The sequence below is a fragment of the Mustela erminea genome, chromosome 14, assembly GCF_009829155.1.
Source record: "Mustela erminea isolate mMusErm1 chromosome 14, mMusErm1.Pri, whole genome shotgun sequence".
Lineage (NCBI taxonomy): Eukaryota > Metazoa > Chordata > Mammalia > Carnivora > Mustelidae > Mustela > Mustela erminea.
The window spans coordinates 37888674-37900997 of NC_045627.1; the positions used below are offsets into that span (position 1 = coordinate 37888674).

The window sequence follows — 12324 nt, forward strand, 5'->3', positions numbered from 1 at the left end:
GCAAGACCCTCCCTGTGCTCCTGAGTGTATGTGAGGGGCAGGGGCAGGCGCTGTAACCAAAAAAAAAAAAAAAAAAAAAAAAATTGCTGTGACCCAGATCTCTCTCCATGACATTTTTCTTCTGTTATGCAAGACCTGTTTTTTAAAGAACAATTAGAAAGCACAAATAAGTGGTGATGGAAATGATGCCTAATCCCACCATTCAGATAGAGCCGCTCTCTTGGCCAGGCTTCTGAAAACAAATCCTGGGACAAGAGTTGATAGGAAGATGATAAGCAGGAAGTGTCCCCAGGAAAAGCTGGAAGGGGTGCAAGACCAGGGAAGGAAAGGCAACCAGGGAACTTTGACTCAGCCCCGTGAGGAGCCCTGGAGAGAATCACTGCCACTCGCCAGTCAGGGCTGAGGAAGCGGAGTGTGGAGTCCACACCCATCAGTCTCTGGTAAGGGCTGCCCCAGGGGACGTAATTCCCAGGCACTTCCAGCTCTCTGGGTGTGTGTGTTCCAACAGCCTGGGTGGGGTGGGGTGGGGTGAGTGTGTCTCCCTCACCACCCCCCCACTCCCTACCCCTGCCCCCCGCCACCAAGAGCCATGGTGGTCTCTGGCTGCTGGCAGAGAGAAGCCCCAGAGAAAGTGCCCGATAATCTAGAGGGGTCTGAGTACGGACGTTCTCTGCTCCAATCATAATGAACATTTTTGTGTCTATGTTCCCAGATAGACTTTGATATTCAAATGGGGTCCCTTCAGCCTTTTTAAGCACTTTTGCGAAGACTGGCTCATTTCGTCTTTCTGCCAACCCTGGACGTGGCCCAGAGCATGATTTACAAGGTTGATCTATTACTGTTGCCTAGCTGAGCAACTCGATGGTCCAGAAGAGTCACTAATCAGTCACAGGTTCCCATAGGGTTAGGAGCAATGCCAGGAGGAAGATCAAGTGATGTTTGAGCCCCTGCTCCATGCCTGGTGCTGTGCCAGGTGGGGGTGTTTGGTGGCTGACCATCAGGAGCTCCCCACTGGCCCAGCAGAACAGTGATCGCACATGCAGGCCTAGAAGGGCCAGCCCTGGGCTTCTCCAGTCTCCACCCCACCTTGACCTTCTGCCCCTGGTCTGACTCTGACAGGTGATCGTGTATGTGGAGGACGTCAACGATGAGGCCCCCGTGTTCACACAGCAGCAGTATAGCCGCCTGGGGCTTCGAGAGACCGCAGGGGTCGGCACGTCAGTCATCGTCGTCCGAGCCACAGATCGAGACACCGGTGAGTCCGGCTTTCCCCAGAGTCACCCTCTGCAGCTCGTCCCTCCCACTCCTGCAGGGCCTGTCATCCTCAGGGTGCCACAGGCTCCCCCATTCAGCAGGTCCCAAGCTGGGGAGGGGCTCTAGGGACAGTGCTGGGGGCATCTGTCCCAGAAGCCCAGGCCTAGAAGGACCGGAGTCAGGGAGCTATCCCAGTCTCTGGATGGAGGGAGGGGAGGCCCCGAGATTGGAAAGTCTAGGTTTCTCGCTGGAGGAGCCGGTAGCTCCTGGCTAGCCTTTGGCTGGAGGCTGGGCAGGGCTGGGGCAGGCAAAGGACTTGTCACACACAGCCTCACCAGCCAGCAGCAGCTCCATGTCCTGTGGGCCTTGCTCAGGGCCTGGCATATGCAGGCTTCACAAGGGGCAGTGTTCTGGGGTGCTCTAAGGGCAGCCCAGACTTCACCGAGGACCCCAAGCCTGACAGACGGCCACAGCTGGCAGTGCAAAGCAAAGGAGAATGTGGCCAGGTCACGGCAGCCATCTTCATGGGGCCCCGCTATTTGGGCCTCTGCCCCAGGCCAGAAATGCAGCCCGAGTGGAGCTCTTTCCTGGGGGGTCTACTGCCTCCCTGGAGAGGCTCCCCAAGCTGCTCCCTGTGTCCCAGCTCCGGCCCCTCCCTCATGTCTGCCCCTCTCAGCATTTCCAGCCCCGCTGGGGCACAGGATGGGGTGATGTGGGGGGAGTGGTCTGAAAACTCTCAGATCTGCCGTCCCTTATGGATCATATTTATACAATTCGGGCCACATATGTCACTGTTGACCAATGGTTCGTGGCTTTTTCTGGGTCAGGAATCCTTTTGAGAAATTCATGAGAGCTGTGTGTCCATCCCTAGAAGAATGCACATCCATTCTGAGTTCAGCAAATGATTTCAAGGAAGTCTGGGATTTCCTGAACGGTTTTATGGCCACTCCCCTGGAAGTCTGTGGACCTCAGCTAAAGAATCCCAACTTGAGCTCCTGGTTGGAGAATATACCAAGGCCGAGGGATTTGAGGTGGAGAAGTGGGGAGGACGGGGGAAGGTGTCCCTGGTGCTAGCACCCTTCAGCTGGAGGGACCAAATGGAGTCATGGCCACTTCTGAGGATGCTGCCCTTGTCCAGTACTTTCTAGATGAGAGCTCCCCTTACAAGAGCTCCCTGATTTCCCCACTGCTACTAGTCCAAATACCTAAGGTAGGGGTCGGTACTTGAGCTTGAATTTGAGGCTCCAGAAGCAGAACAGAATCCCTCCAGCACATCTCTCATGCCAAGGCCAAGCCCCAGAGGGGTTGCGTGTGTTAGGCCTTGCTGTCTGCGTAGACCCTGGCCCCATCCTCTGTCACTTCTCTCGGGGCAACCCAACCCCCACAAGTGGGGAGACAGTACACACTGGGCAGGCCAGCCAGGGCCACTCACCTGGTCCCCGGGGCCAATAGCAGCTGTGCCGTGAGCAGCCTGGAAAGCCGCACGGCCATCCCACCCCCATCTGGGACTGCACACTCTTGTGTCCTCCTGCAGGGGACGGCGGCCTGGTGAATTACCGCATCCTGTCTGGGGCCGAGGGCAAGTTTGAGATTGATGAGAGCACAGGGCTCATCATCACCGTGGATTACCTGGACTATGAGACCAAAACCAGCTACCTGATGAACGTCTCTGCCACCGACCAGGCCCCCCCCTTCAACCAGGGCTTCTGCAGTGTCTACATCACGCTCCTCAATGAGCTGGACGAGGCTGTGCAGTTCTCCAACGCCTCCTACGAGGCGGCCATCTTGGAGAACCTGGCCCTCGGCACTGAGATCGTGCGGGTCCAGGCCTACTCCATCGACAACCTCAACCAGATCACCTACCGCTTCGACGCCTATACCAGCGCCCAGGCCAAAGCCCTCTTCCAGATAGATGCCATCACGGTGAGGGGGGCTGAGAGCAGGCGCAGCAAGGGCTCTCCCTAGGGCTAGGAAGCCCAGTCCTTTTGAAGCTAACCAACATTTCTTCTTTTTTTTTTTTTTTAAATATTTTATTCATTTATTTGACAGAGAGAGAGATCACAAGTAGGCAGAGAGGCAGGCGGGAGAGGGGGGGAAGCAGGCTCCCTGCTGAGCAGAGAGCCCATTGTGGGCCTCGATCCCAGGACCCTGAGATCATGACCTGAGCCGAAGGCAGAGACTTAACCCACTGAGCCACCCAGGCGCCCCCAAACCAACATTTTTCAAGCTCCTTCTGTATGCACAGCACTGTCCTCTTTGTCATAGAGTGTCTTTGAGATAAATACCCCTGTGCGGCATCCCTCCCGATACTCAGGGGTAAGACAAGGTTTATACCTAGGCAAACTGGTAACCTTGTTATGAGACAATGAGAGCTGTGCAAGTCATCACATTTCTCTTTTTACCTTGGCTGTTAGGAAGTTCAGATATAACTTGTTTCATCATACTAGTTAGTCTTAGCTAACCAGCAGCTAGGCTCTTATCTGCTATCTGGGTCTTACTCTTCCATCTCTGGTTGGCTGTGTCTTTTATCAGATTCCCTTCTTTGAAAATAGGCAAAGTATGAATCACTGCGGGGTACAGGTCTTATTCCAAGGAATACTGGAATCACAAAGATGAATGAGACCCTTCCCAGCCCTCAGAGAGTTGGTAAACCGGGAGGAGAAGTGGGAATAATCAGGGATGTGCATCCATCTGAGCACCCCAGGGGAGGATGTGAAAAGAGCTACGATACAGGAATGGAGCCCGGAGGCCCAAAGGAGAGAGATCTTACCTGGCTGGGGAAGCAGGCAGCCTACACGGACGAGGTGGCGTCTGAGTGAGATTTGAGAAAGAAGTAGGATTTAAGCCGACAGAGCTCCGGGGAGATGTTCTGCCGGGCAGAGGGAGTGACGTGGAAGGTGGGAAAGTGGGTCGGATGTTGGGGATTCACAAGGGGAGTCTGCTTTGACTGGAGCACGGGACTGCTTGGGGGCAGGGCGGCGTCTGCCCCCAGGGTATGATGATGTCACTCTCCTCTCTGGTCCCCTCCCCGCAGGGTGTGGTCACCGTCAAGGGCCTGGTGGACCGGGAAAAGGGTGACTTCTACACCTTGACGGTGGTGGCAGACGACGGTGGCCCCAAGGTGGACTCCACTGTGGTGAGTGGGACCCCGGGTGAGAGCCCCACAGGTAGAGCCCGTCACCGCCCCAAGGCACCCCAAAACATACATCTTCACAGGCTACCCCATACACGGGGCAGGCTGTGGGTGAAGATTTGGACCACCCAGGGACAGTGCTATGGCCATAATGCCACACCTTCGTGGGCAGCCCGGGCTAGGGATGAGACTGCAGACTGGTTGGGGGCAGCACACCCCCGCTGGGAGGTGGCTGGGAGAGCTGCAGACTGCTAACGGTTCCTACCCTTGCCTTTTCTCTCCCTTGGCCTCCTGCCGGCTCTGACTACAGAAGGTGAGTGGCCTGTGGCCTGGGGCTGTCCTGGGCCAGTGCCAGCTCCGTCTCTGTATGGCACTGCACCTCCCTGCCTCCCCCGCAGCAGGTTCCTACCCAGACCCTTCACAACCACTTCAGCTCCGGCCCCTCTTGGGCATGTTCCCCAGGTCCAGCTCTGCCTTTCCTGCCAGCCAGTGGCATCTGGAGCTGGGGCAGGGGGTGGGCACTAGCAAGGAGCAGGTGAGACACACAGTGAAAGGAACAGAGAGGCTTCATCCCAGCTCTGCTGTGTGACACAAGCAAGTTGCTCAACTTCTCTGTGCTTCTCTTCCTTGGGTCTAAAGTGAGGATGATCCCAGCAGCCCTGAAGCTGGCAGGAGGATAAGAAGCCCTTTGTAAACTAGGCCCCAAGGAGCATATGATGGGAGTGGCACCTGCAAAGGGGGACCTCACCCTCTCTTGGGGGTTTGGGGAAAGAACATATTATGTTAGGGTACATGGGAAGTGGAGCCCGCGGTGCCAGGGCCTGGAGTGTGCTGGGCAAGGGCTGCCACAGGCACAGTGAATCACTGTCCTCAAGGACTCTAGGGCGGGAACACCACGGGCTCGGGACATTTGGAGGAGGATGACCACTGAAGCCAGAGGTGTCAGGCAAAGGTCTTAGGGGGGTGAGGTGTGGAGGAGGCAGGCAGAGGACCTCAGGCTCGGGGTTGAAATGGGGGTGGGCCCGAGAGGGAGGGGTCTACCAGGTGGGCATCCTGCAGCAATATTAACAGAATATTAACAGTACCTTGAGCGTGGGCCGCAGCTGGTCCGGTCTGAGGCCATCTGTGGATCACTTGGGGCGTCCAGCTCACCCACAGCCTTGGTTATAGCTACACTCTCACTCCCCACTGGGTCCCTATCACATTAGCCTAGAGGGACAGAAATCAACTGACTGTCCAGGCTAAGAGCCCAAGGCAGCTGCTTGGGGGTCTCTGCACCACTGCTTGCTAGAGGTGCTTAGTTCCAGTGGCCCTGGTTGTGACCTAGTTGTATCCCAAAGCCCCCTCCATCCACAGGGCCAGCCTGGGGGGTAGGGAGACCAAGAGTAGCCATGAGCTGCATAGCTCCCCGTGGCCCCCCAGTGCTCCCAGAGGGCAACCGCTGAGCAGAACCCTCAGTGGTGGATACTAGGCGGGCACCGTGTCCCGCACCTCCCAGCTCAGGCTCCTGGCCACCCCAGCTGGAGGAGCTGAGGCTCAGGTTAAATGGGGCCCTCTCATTGGGCCTCGGCAGCCTTATCTGTAAAATGGGCCCAGTTGCAGCTCTCCCCTCATTTTGATGGGGAGTCGGGGAGCTGAGGCCGGGTGGGATGCTGATAAGCAGCCAGGATGGCCAGGTTGCTCCCCACCAAGGCTCCTGGAGCCTGTCTGTAGATGAGGCAACCCTCTTCCTCTGCCTAGACCGCTTGGGGCACCCTAAGCACATGTCCTGTATCTCCATAATCGCCAAACCCTCTTCCAGGAAGCAGGACCTATGGGTTTTTGCTTTGCCCTGGCTTCCTCCCAGGCCCCAGGGCCCACTGCCCTAAATACAGCAGCCCTGTTGGCACCAGGCAGTCATTGCTGCAGATGCTAGGGTGAAGCAGCCCGAGGAGCCTTTTAAAGGTAGCACCATTTCCTCTGCAAGGCTGGAACCCCCAAACCACAGCTCACCTACACCTGACTCCTCCCTGACCCCGGCAGCCCCCATGGGCCCTGGGAGGGGTGGGGAGGCAGCAGGAAGGGGCACCCGTGGACAGGCTCTCGAATAATGCCTTCACACCCCTGGGGCCAGGAGAAGATGATCTGGACCATGAGGCCCTGGGTGGGAACACAGACCCAGATCTAATCCTATGGATCTTGGCACCTGCCCTACTGCTGAGGCTGACTCTCTGCTGCCGGGAGCACCTCACAGACAGCATCACAGTGGTAATCCTAGAGGAAATACCCACTGTGTGCCTGGCTCTGGGCTGGGCTCAGAGCACAACAGGAAACTGAAATTAGACATAGTCCCTGCCTTCACAGACATAAGATACAGTAGGAGAGGGTTGTTGATTAAGTTATCGCACCAGTCAGTGTATGCTACAGGAGAAAGTCTATAATAAGACGTCTGGGAAATCGAGGAGGGCTTCCCTGAGGAAGTGACTCAGGCTGAGATCTGCAGAAAGCACAGACATTTACCCAGCCAAGAAGGAAGCACATAAAGGCAGAGGGAATAGCGTATGCAAAAGCTCTGTGGTGGGACAAAGCCCAGGAAGTCTGGACAAGGTCTTGAGCCAAGCGAAAGAGTTTGGAGGAATTAGAGCACAGAGGCCTTGTTTGGTTCTGCCCTAAGAATAGCGTGGTGGGCATTACTGGGCCCATTTCACAGATGAGCAGACTGGGGCTCTGGGACATCACGGAACACCCTGAGCAAAATCATGAGGGATGGGCAAAGCCTTGGAGTATGAGAGCATGCCAATCTCCCAGGCACGAAGCAGGATGGGGACCACCTTTACCACCCCTGACCTTTTCTTTTGCTCAGTCATTCCCCAAGGCATCCCAATGCTGTATGTGTTTTTGTCTATACTTTCAGCTAAGGAAGTGGAAAATCAAGAGAGGTTGAATCATTTTTTCCCAAGTCGCACAGCTAGTAAATGGGGGAGTTGGTCGTGCTGCCAAGCCTGGGCTGCTTGTCCTGTGCTACTGACAGCTCCCTAAAAATATGGAGGCATGGCTAGGATGGAGAAGAAGGAAGACCTGATTGGGGGGAGGGGAGGATGAAAGGGGTCTCCTATGTGGCAGCGATGTTCCCCAGGCTCCCCATGGGGGCCCCTATATGCCGCCTGGGAGCCCTTGTACCCCAGGCTCAGGGAGGGAGAGGATGAGGTCTGGCTTGGGGCAGGGCCGTGGGAGCAAGCCCCTCCTGGGATTCCCCAAACCTGAGCCCCTCCCACCCTACCTGAACCTTCCCGTCCATGAGCCTAAGGGGCACTCTTGGCCATCTGTGGGTTGAAAGCTACAGAATACAAAACAGTATGCCCTTTGCATGCAATTTGCACATTCCCAGTTTATATCTGACCATGGAAATTCCTCCCCTCTCCCCACTGGGACCACCAGGCTACCTCATGGCCCCCTCTTGTTCCAAAGCCCCAGTTCCGTCCCTGTAATCCAGATGCGCCAGCGAAGAGGCCTTCGGGCAAGATCTGGCTGCCAGATGTGTTTTGACCAGCTGGCACATAAGTTTTTCCTTTAATTTTTATTAATCACCACATAATTCCTCATAAAAATCTGGATTCCGAGTTCCTTTTGAAAAACAGGAAGCTCTATCGATGCCAAGCTGGCATTCCTCAGTGTATTTTTTTTTTTTTTGCTGAGTAGCCTCTGTCCCCTTTAGCCAAGGCCCATGCCTTCCAGTGCTCAGCCCTACCACCACTAAGTCCTCCCTGGACTCTACCCTGCTGTGCTGGCCCCAGCATTTGAGTGGGTGCGGCCCTCCCCCATCCCACGGCTATGGGAAATGTGCTCAACACCTCCGAGTCCTGATCGGCCCAGGCAAGCCCTGAACGCTAGCTGACTTTCTAGAACTCTCAGCTCTTGGCCCCTGTGCACCCACGGTGGGAGCCTGGTGTTTGGAGTCAGGAAGCAGAAGGAGGCGGTGGGTCTCTGGCTGCCTTCCCCACCCCCAGGTCTACATCACGGTGCTAGATGAGAACGACAACAGTCCCCGGTTTGACTTCACCTCCGACTCGGCCGTCAGTGTGCCTGAGGACTGCCCCGTGGGCCAGCTTGTGGCCACCGTCAAGGCCCGGGACCCTGACGCCGGCAGCAATGGGCAGGTGCGTGCCAAGTAAAATGCTGGCTCTTCCGTGTCTTAAGGAGGCTCCAGTAGCCTCTCCCACTAGAGGAGGGATGGCCAGGCTCCACCCAGCCCCAGGTGCACAGCCCTGCCCTCACCCTGCTCCATGGTCAAGGAGAGAAGAGGAGGCAGAGCTGTGCAGGCTGTTGGCCCTGCCTGGGTACGTGAACATGGAGTACGAAGGCTGGCTCCAGCTCAGCCCCTGACAGCAAGCTGAGAGCAGAGGGCGTTCATCCTTCCTGCTGACTTCTTTGTCACCTGATCCACAAACCTCTCAGCATCTCGGCCCTGTGTGCCAGGCCTTCCCACATGGCCCCAGGTCTCAGAGAGGATAGACTTCTCCTCCTCCCAGCTTTGGGGGACCTGTGCCATGGCAGGAAGTGCTCCCTCCACACACACTCCAGGTTTGGAGGCCCAGTGCACAAGGAGGACGGGTGGTAGACTGTATTAGTCTTCCCGCTGCTTTCATCAAGTGACATGTTTGAGGAGGTTCCCACCATTTAAAAATGGCTTGCTTGTTTAGGGTCCCTGTGGGGCTCTGTTGGTTAAGCAGCCTTCTCTTAATTTTGGCTCAGATCATGACCTCAAGATCATGAGATCAAGCCCCTCATTGGGTTCCACACAGACCATGGAGCTTGCTTAAGATTCTCTCTCCTCTCCCTCTGCCCTCCCCACAGCCCGCAAAGATGGCTTGTACACCTCTTGGGGAGGCAGTAGCTTTAGGATCAGAAGCACAGGCATTCAAATCTTCATTCTCTTAGTCATTTGCAAGCTGTGTAACCTTGGCCAATTGTTGCCTGTTTCTGAGCCTCCTGTCTGCAAACTGGAAAGAGCATCTCCTGACCGTTGCTGTGAGGGCCAGATGCAGCCCATGTCCCAGCAGGGCCCCCAGAAGTCTCAGTGCCTCCCCACCTCTGTCTTGGGAAACGTCTGTGCCGCGGGACTCATACCCACTCTTCTGGCCCCTAGGCTGGTAATGCTGACCTCCCTTACCCCAGGAACCTGCCACAGGTCCCGTGCTGCCTTGGTGGGCCTACAGCACACATTTTCTACCTCTGCATCAAATGTTCTCTTTTCAATGCCCTTACCGAGCAGAGGGCCTGGGAGGGCAGGGGAGGGACCATCAGCCTGACCTGTGGCCTGTGCTCCTCACTTTCTCGTACATCCCCCCCCCCCCACAGGTGGTCTTCTCCCTGGCCTCTGGCAACGTCGCCGGGGCCTTTGATATCGTCACCACCAATTACTCCATTGGTGAAGTGTTCGTGGCCAGGCCTCTGGACAGAGAAGAGCTAGACCACTACATCCTCAAGGTGGGAAACACCCCCTGAGCCGGGGATCTCTGCTGACCTTCCAGGAGAGAGCTTGGCACAGCCTGGCAGTTGGCTTCCCATGTCCCTGGTCCCCAGGGCGGGAAGCAGCAGAGGTGTCTGTCCCTGTTATAGGAGCCAGGAGAGAAGGCCTGGCAGAGCTGATAGAGCCCTGACTCTTCCACAGGCAGTATGACTTTGGGCAAGTTGTTCACTCTCCCTGGGCCTTGGTTTCCCCTCTTGTGCAATGGGTAGAAGAACCCCTCCCTGGCCAGCCTCTGCCTTGGTGAGAAACAAGCACAAGTGTGAGGAGTCCCGGAGGCCACCATTATTGCTGAGCTGCTGTGGCTGGCCTGCTCCCTGTGACTCCGGGGACCCCAGGGCTGCATTCCTGCAGGGCTCTGAGCTTGGAGAGCCCTTTCACTGCTCCTCAGGCATCCAGGAAGCATTTGGGGTCCCAGGGACAGGCCTGGGCTGTGGGGAAAACTCTAGTTCATAGCTGAAAAGGTTAGGGGCGGCTTTCTCTATCTGCCAGGGTTCAGATAGGAGTGCGTGGGACAGAGTTATTTGAAGCTAAAAGCAGGAGCCCGGGGTCTGGTCACAGGCCCAGGTCATGGTCAAGGGCTGGCATAGCCCAGAATACAGTCCAGGGTAGGACCAGAAGGTAAAGACTGGACACACCAGAACCAGATTCCGAATGATGGCCCCATGTCAGACAACAATTGGGCAAGGATTGTTTGCAGCATGGGGTGGAAGAAAAAAATTCCAGGGAGAGCCCAGGGCTGGCAGACCACCCAGGGGCAGGGATGGACCCAAGCGTCTCTCTGCCCTACTGGTCCTCCCCACTGGACAGACTGCCCTTTCAGACTCCATATTCCAGGTCCTTCCCCTTCCTTTAACCCTGAATCCAGTCTCCTCTCTCCTCTCCCCACTCCAGGTTGTAGCGTCTGACCGTGGTACCCCTCCACGGAAGAAGGACCACATCCTACAGGTGACCATTCTGGATGTCAATGACAACCCTCCAGTGATCGAGAGCCCTTTAGGGTACAATGTCAGTGTGAACGAGGTGAGGGCAGCTCTTGTGTCCGGATAGCTGGATGTCCAGGGTGGGCAGTGGGTGTGAGTGACCGTGAAGCACCCGTGTAAGGGTCCGCTTGGACCGCTAGGCTCTCAGACCCCGCAGGTGGGGGCGTGTCCTGCTCATTCACAATTCCAGCCCTAATGCCAGCTCCTGGGATGCAGTCTCTTTTTGCAGGAGGTGTGAAGAGGAGACAAGAGGAGAGAGAAAGCAGGAAATGGGATTAATCCCCTGGAGAGCTGCTTTTAAACAAGACAGTGCATTTACTACTCATTCTTAAGACTGAGGCACTGAGGGAAATTTTTGCCCCAGCATCGCTGGGTGTCAGGCCAGGTTGGACGTCTGAGAAAGCAGGATAGGAGAGGGGTTTAAAGGCTGGGTCTCAGACCAGCCTCCCAAGAGTCAGACCTGGGCTCTGCCACAGACAGGCAGTGTGATCTTTCTCTGTACCTCAGTTTTCTCATCTGTAAATGGGGATAGCATCCTGTCTAACTCCCAGGGCTGCCAAGTCACACAGCCTTGCATATAGTGGGTGCCCACAGCATGCTCAACACCAACAGCCCCCTTTCCTGCTCTCCCCGCAGAACGTGGGCGGGGGTACTGCTGTGGTCCAGGTGAGAGCCACCGACCGTGACATCGGGATCAACAGCATGCTGTCCTACTATATCACTGAGGGCAATGAGGATATGACCTTCCGCATGGACCGGATCAGTGGTGAGATCTCCACGCGGCCAGCCCCGCCCGACCGTGAGCACCGGAGCTTCTACCACCTGATGGTGACGGTGGAGGACGAAGGCACCCCCACCCTATCGGTGAGCCGTGGAGGCAGATGCAGGGAGGGGAGGGTGCTTGAAGGACCGGCTCCGCCTTCTGTAGGGGGTGGGAGTGGAATGTCCGAGGTGGGTGAATCTTTGACAAGTCCTTTGTTGGGCCTTTAGAAGGTCCACCTCTGTGTATTTATAGAGGACCTGCACATGTGTTTGTGGAGGACCCGCGTGTGTTTGTGGAGGACCCGCACGTGCAGAACTCATGTGCTTGTCATCCTGTATCTGTAACCACTCAGAGTCTCTGTTCAGCCCTCTTTGGTCCAGCAGTTCTATGGGATGGTGCAGAGTGAGCCCACACCTTGGGGCCTGGCCAACCCTCACTCTACCTGCCAAGCCGTGTGCCTGCGAGCATGCATTCACCCACACTCTGTGCCAGACAGGAAAGGCACCCTCTGGCCCCTTCCCCTCTGTCACTTTGCTGTGACACACTGTTGCAATATGTCCATGTCGGAAGGGACTGATGCTCTTGGTCCTGTCTGGTGCTTGAATGGACAAGGCCCCGCCCAAGGCAACGTGGGAGGTTTGCAAGGTTGGAGAAGGAGGCGCGCCCTGCGGGACTGGATGGCGAG

General features: G+C 56.4%; 1 protein-coding gene across 8 annotated transcripts in view; it reads left to right on the forward strand.

The window, feature by feature from the left end:
* The window catches only part of CDH23 (cadherin related 23), a 397771-nt gene that overhangs the window by 313085 nt on the left and 72362 nt on the right, over positions 1-12324 (forward strand). For 7 of the 8 annotated variants that reach the window (XM_032312921.1, XM_032312916.1, XM_032312926.1 and 4 more), the window contains 8 exons: positions 1120-1255; positions 2789-3177; positions 4289-4390; positions 4698-4700; positions 8374-8523; positions 9725-9853; positions 10788-10916; positions 11513-11740. In XM_032312921.1, coding sequence (XP_032168812.1) covers positions 1120-1255; positions 2789-3177; positions 4289-4390; positions 4698-4700; positions 8374-8523; positions 9725-9853; positions 10788-10916; positions 11513-11740 — 1266 coding nt within the window. The other variant, XM_032312922.1, reaches the window with a different exon arrangement.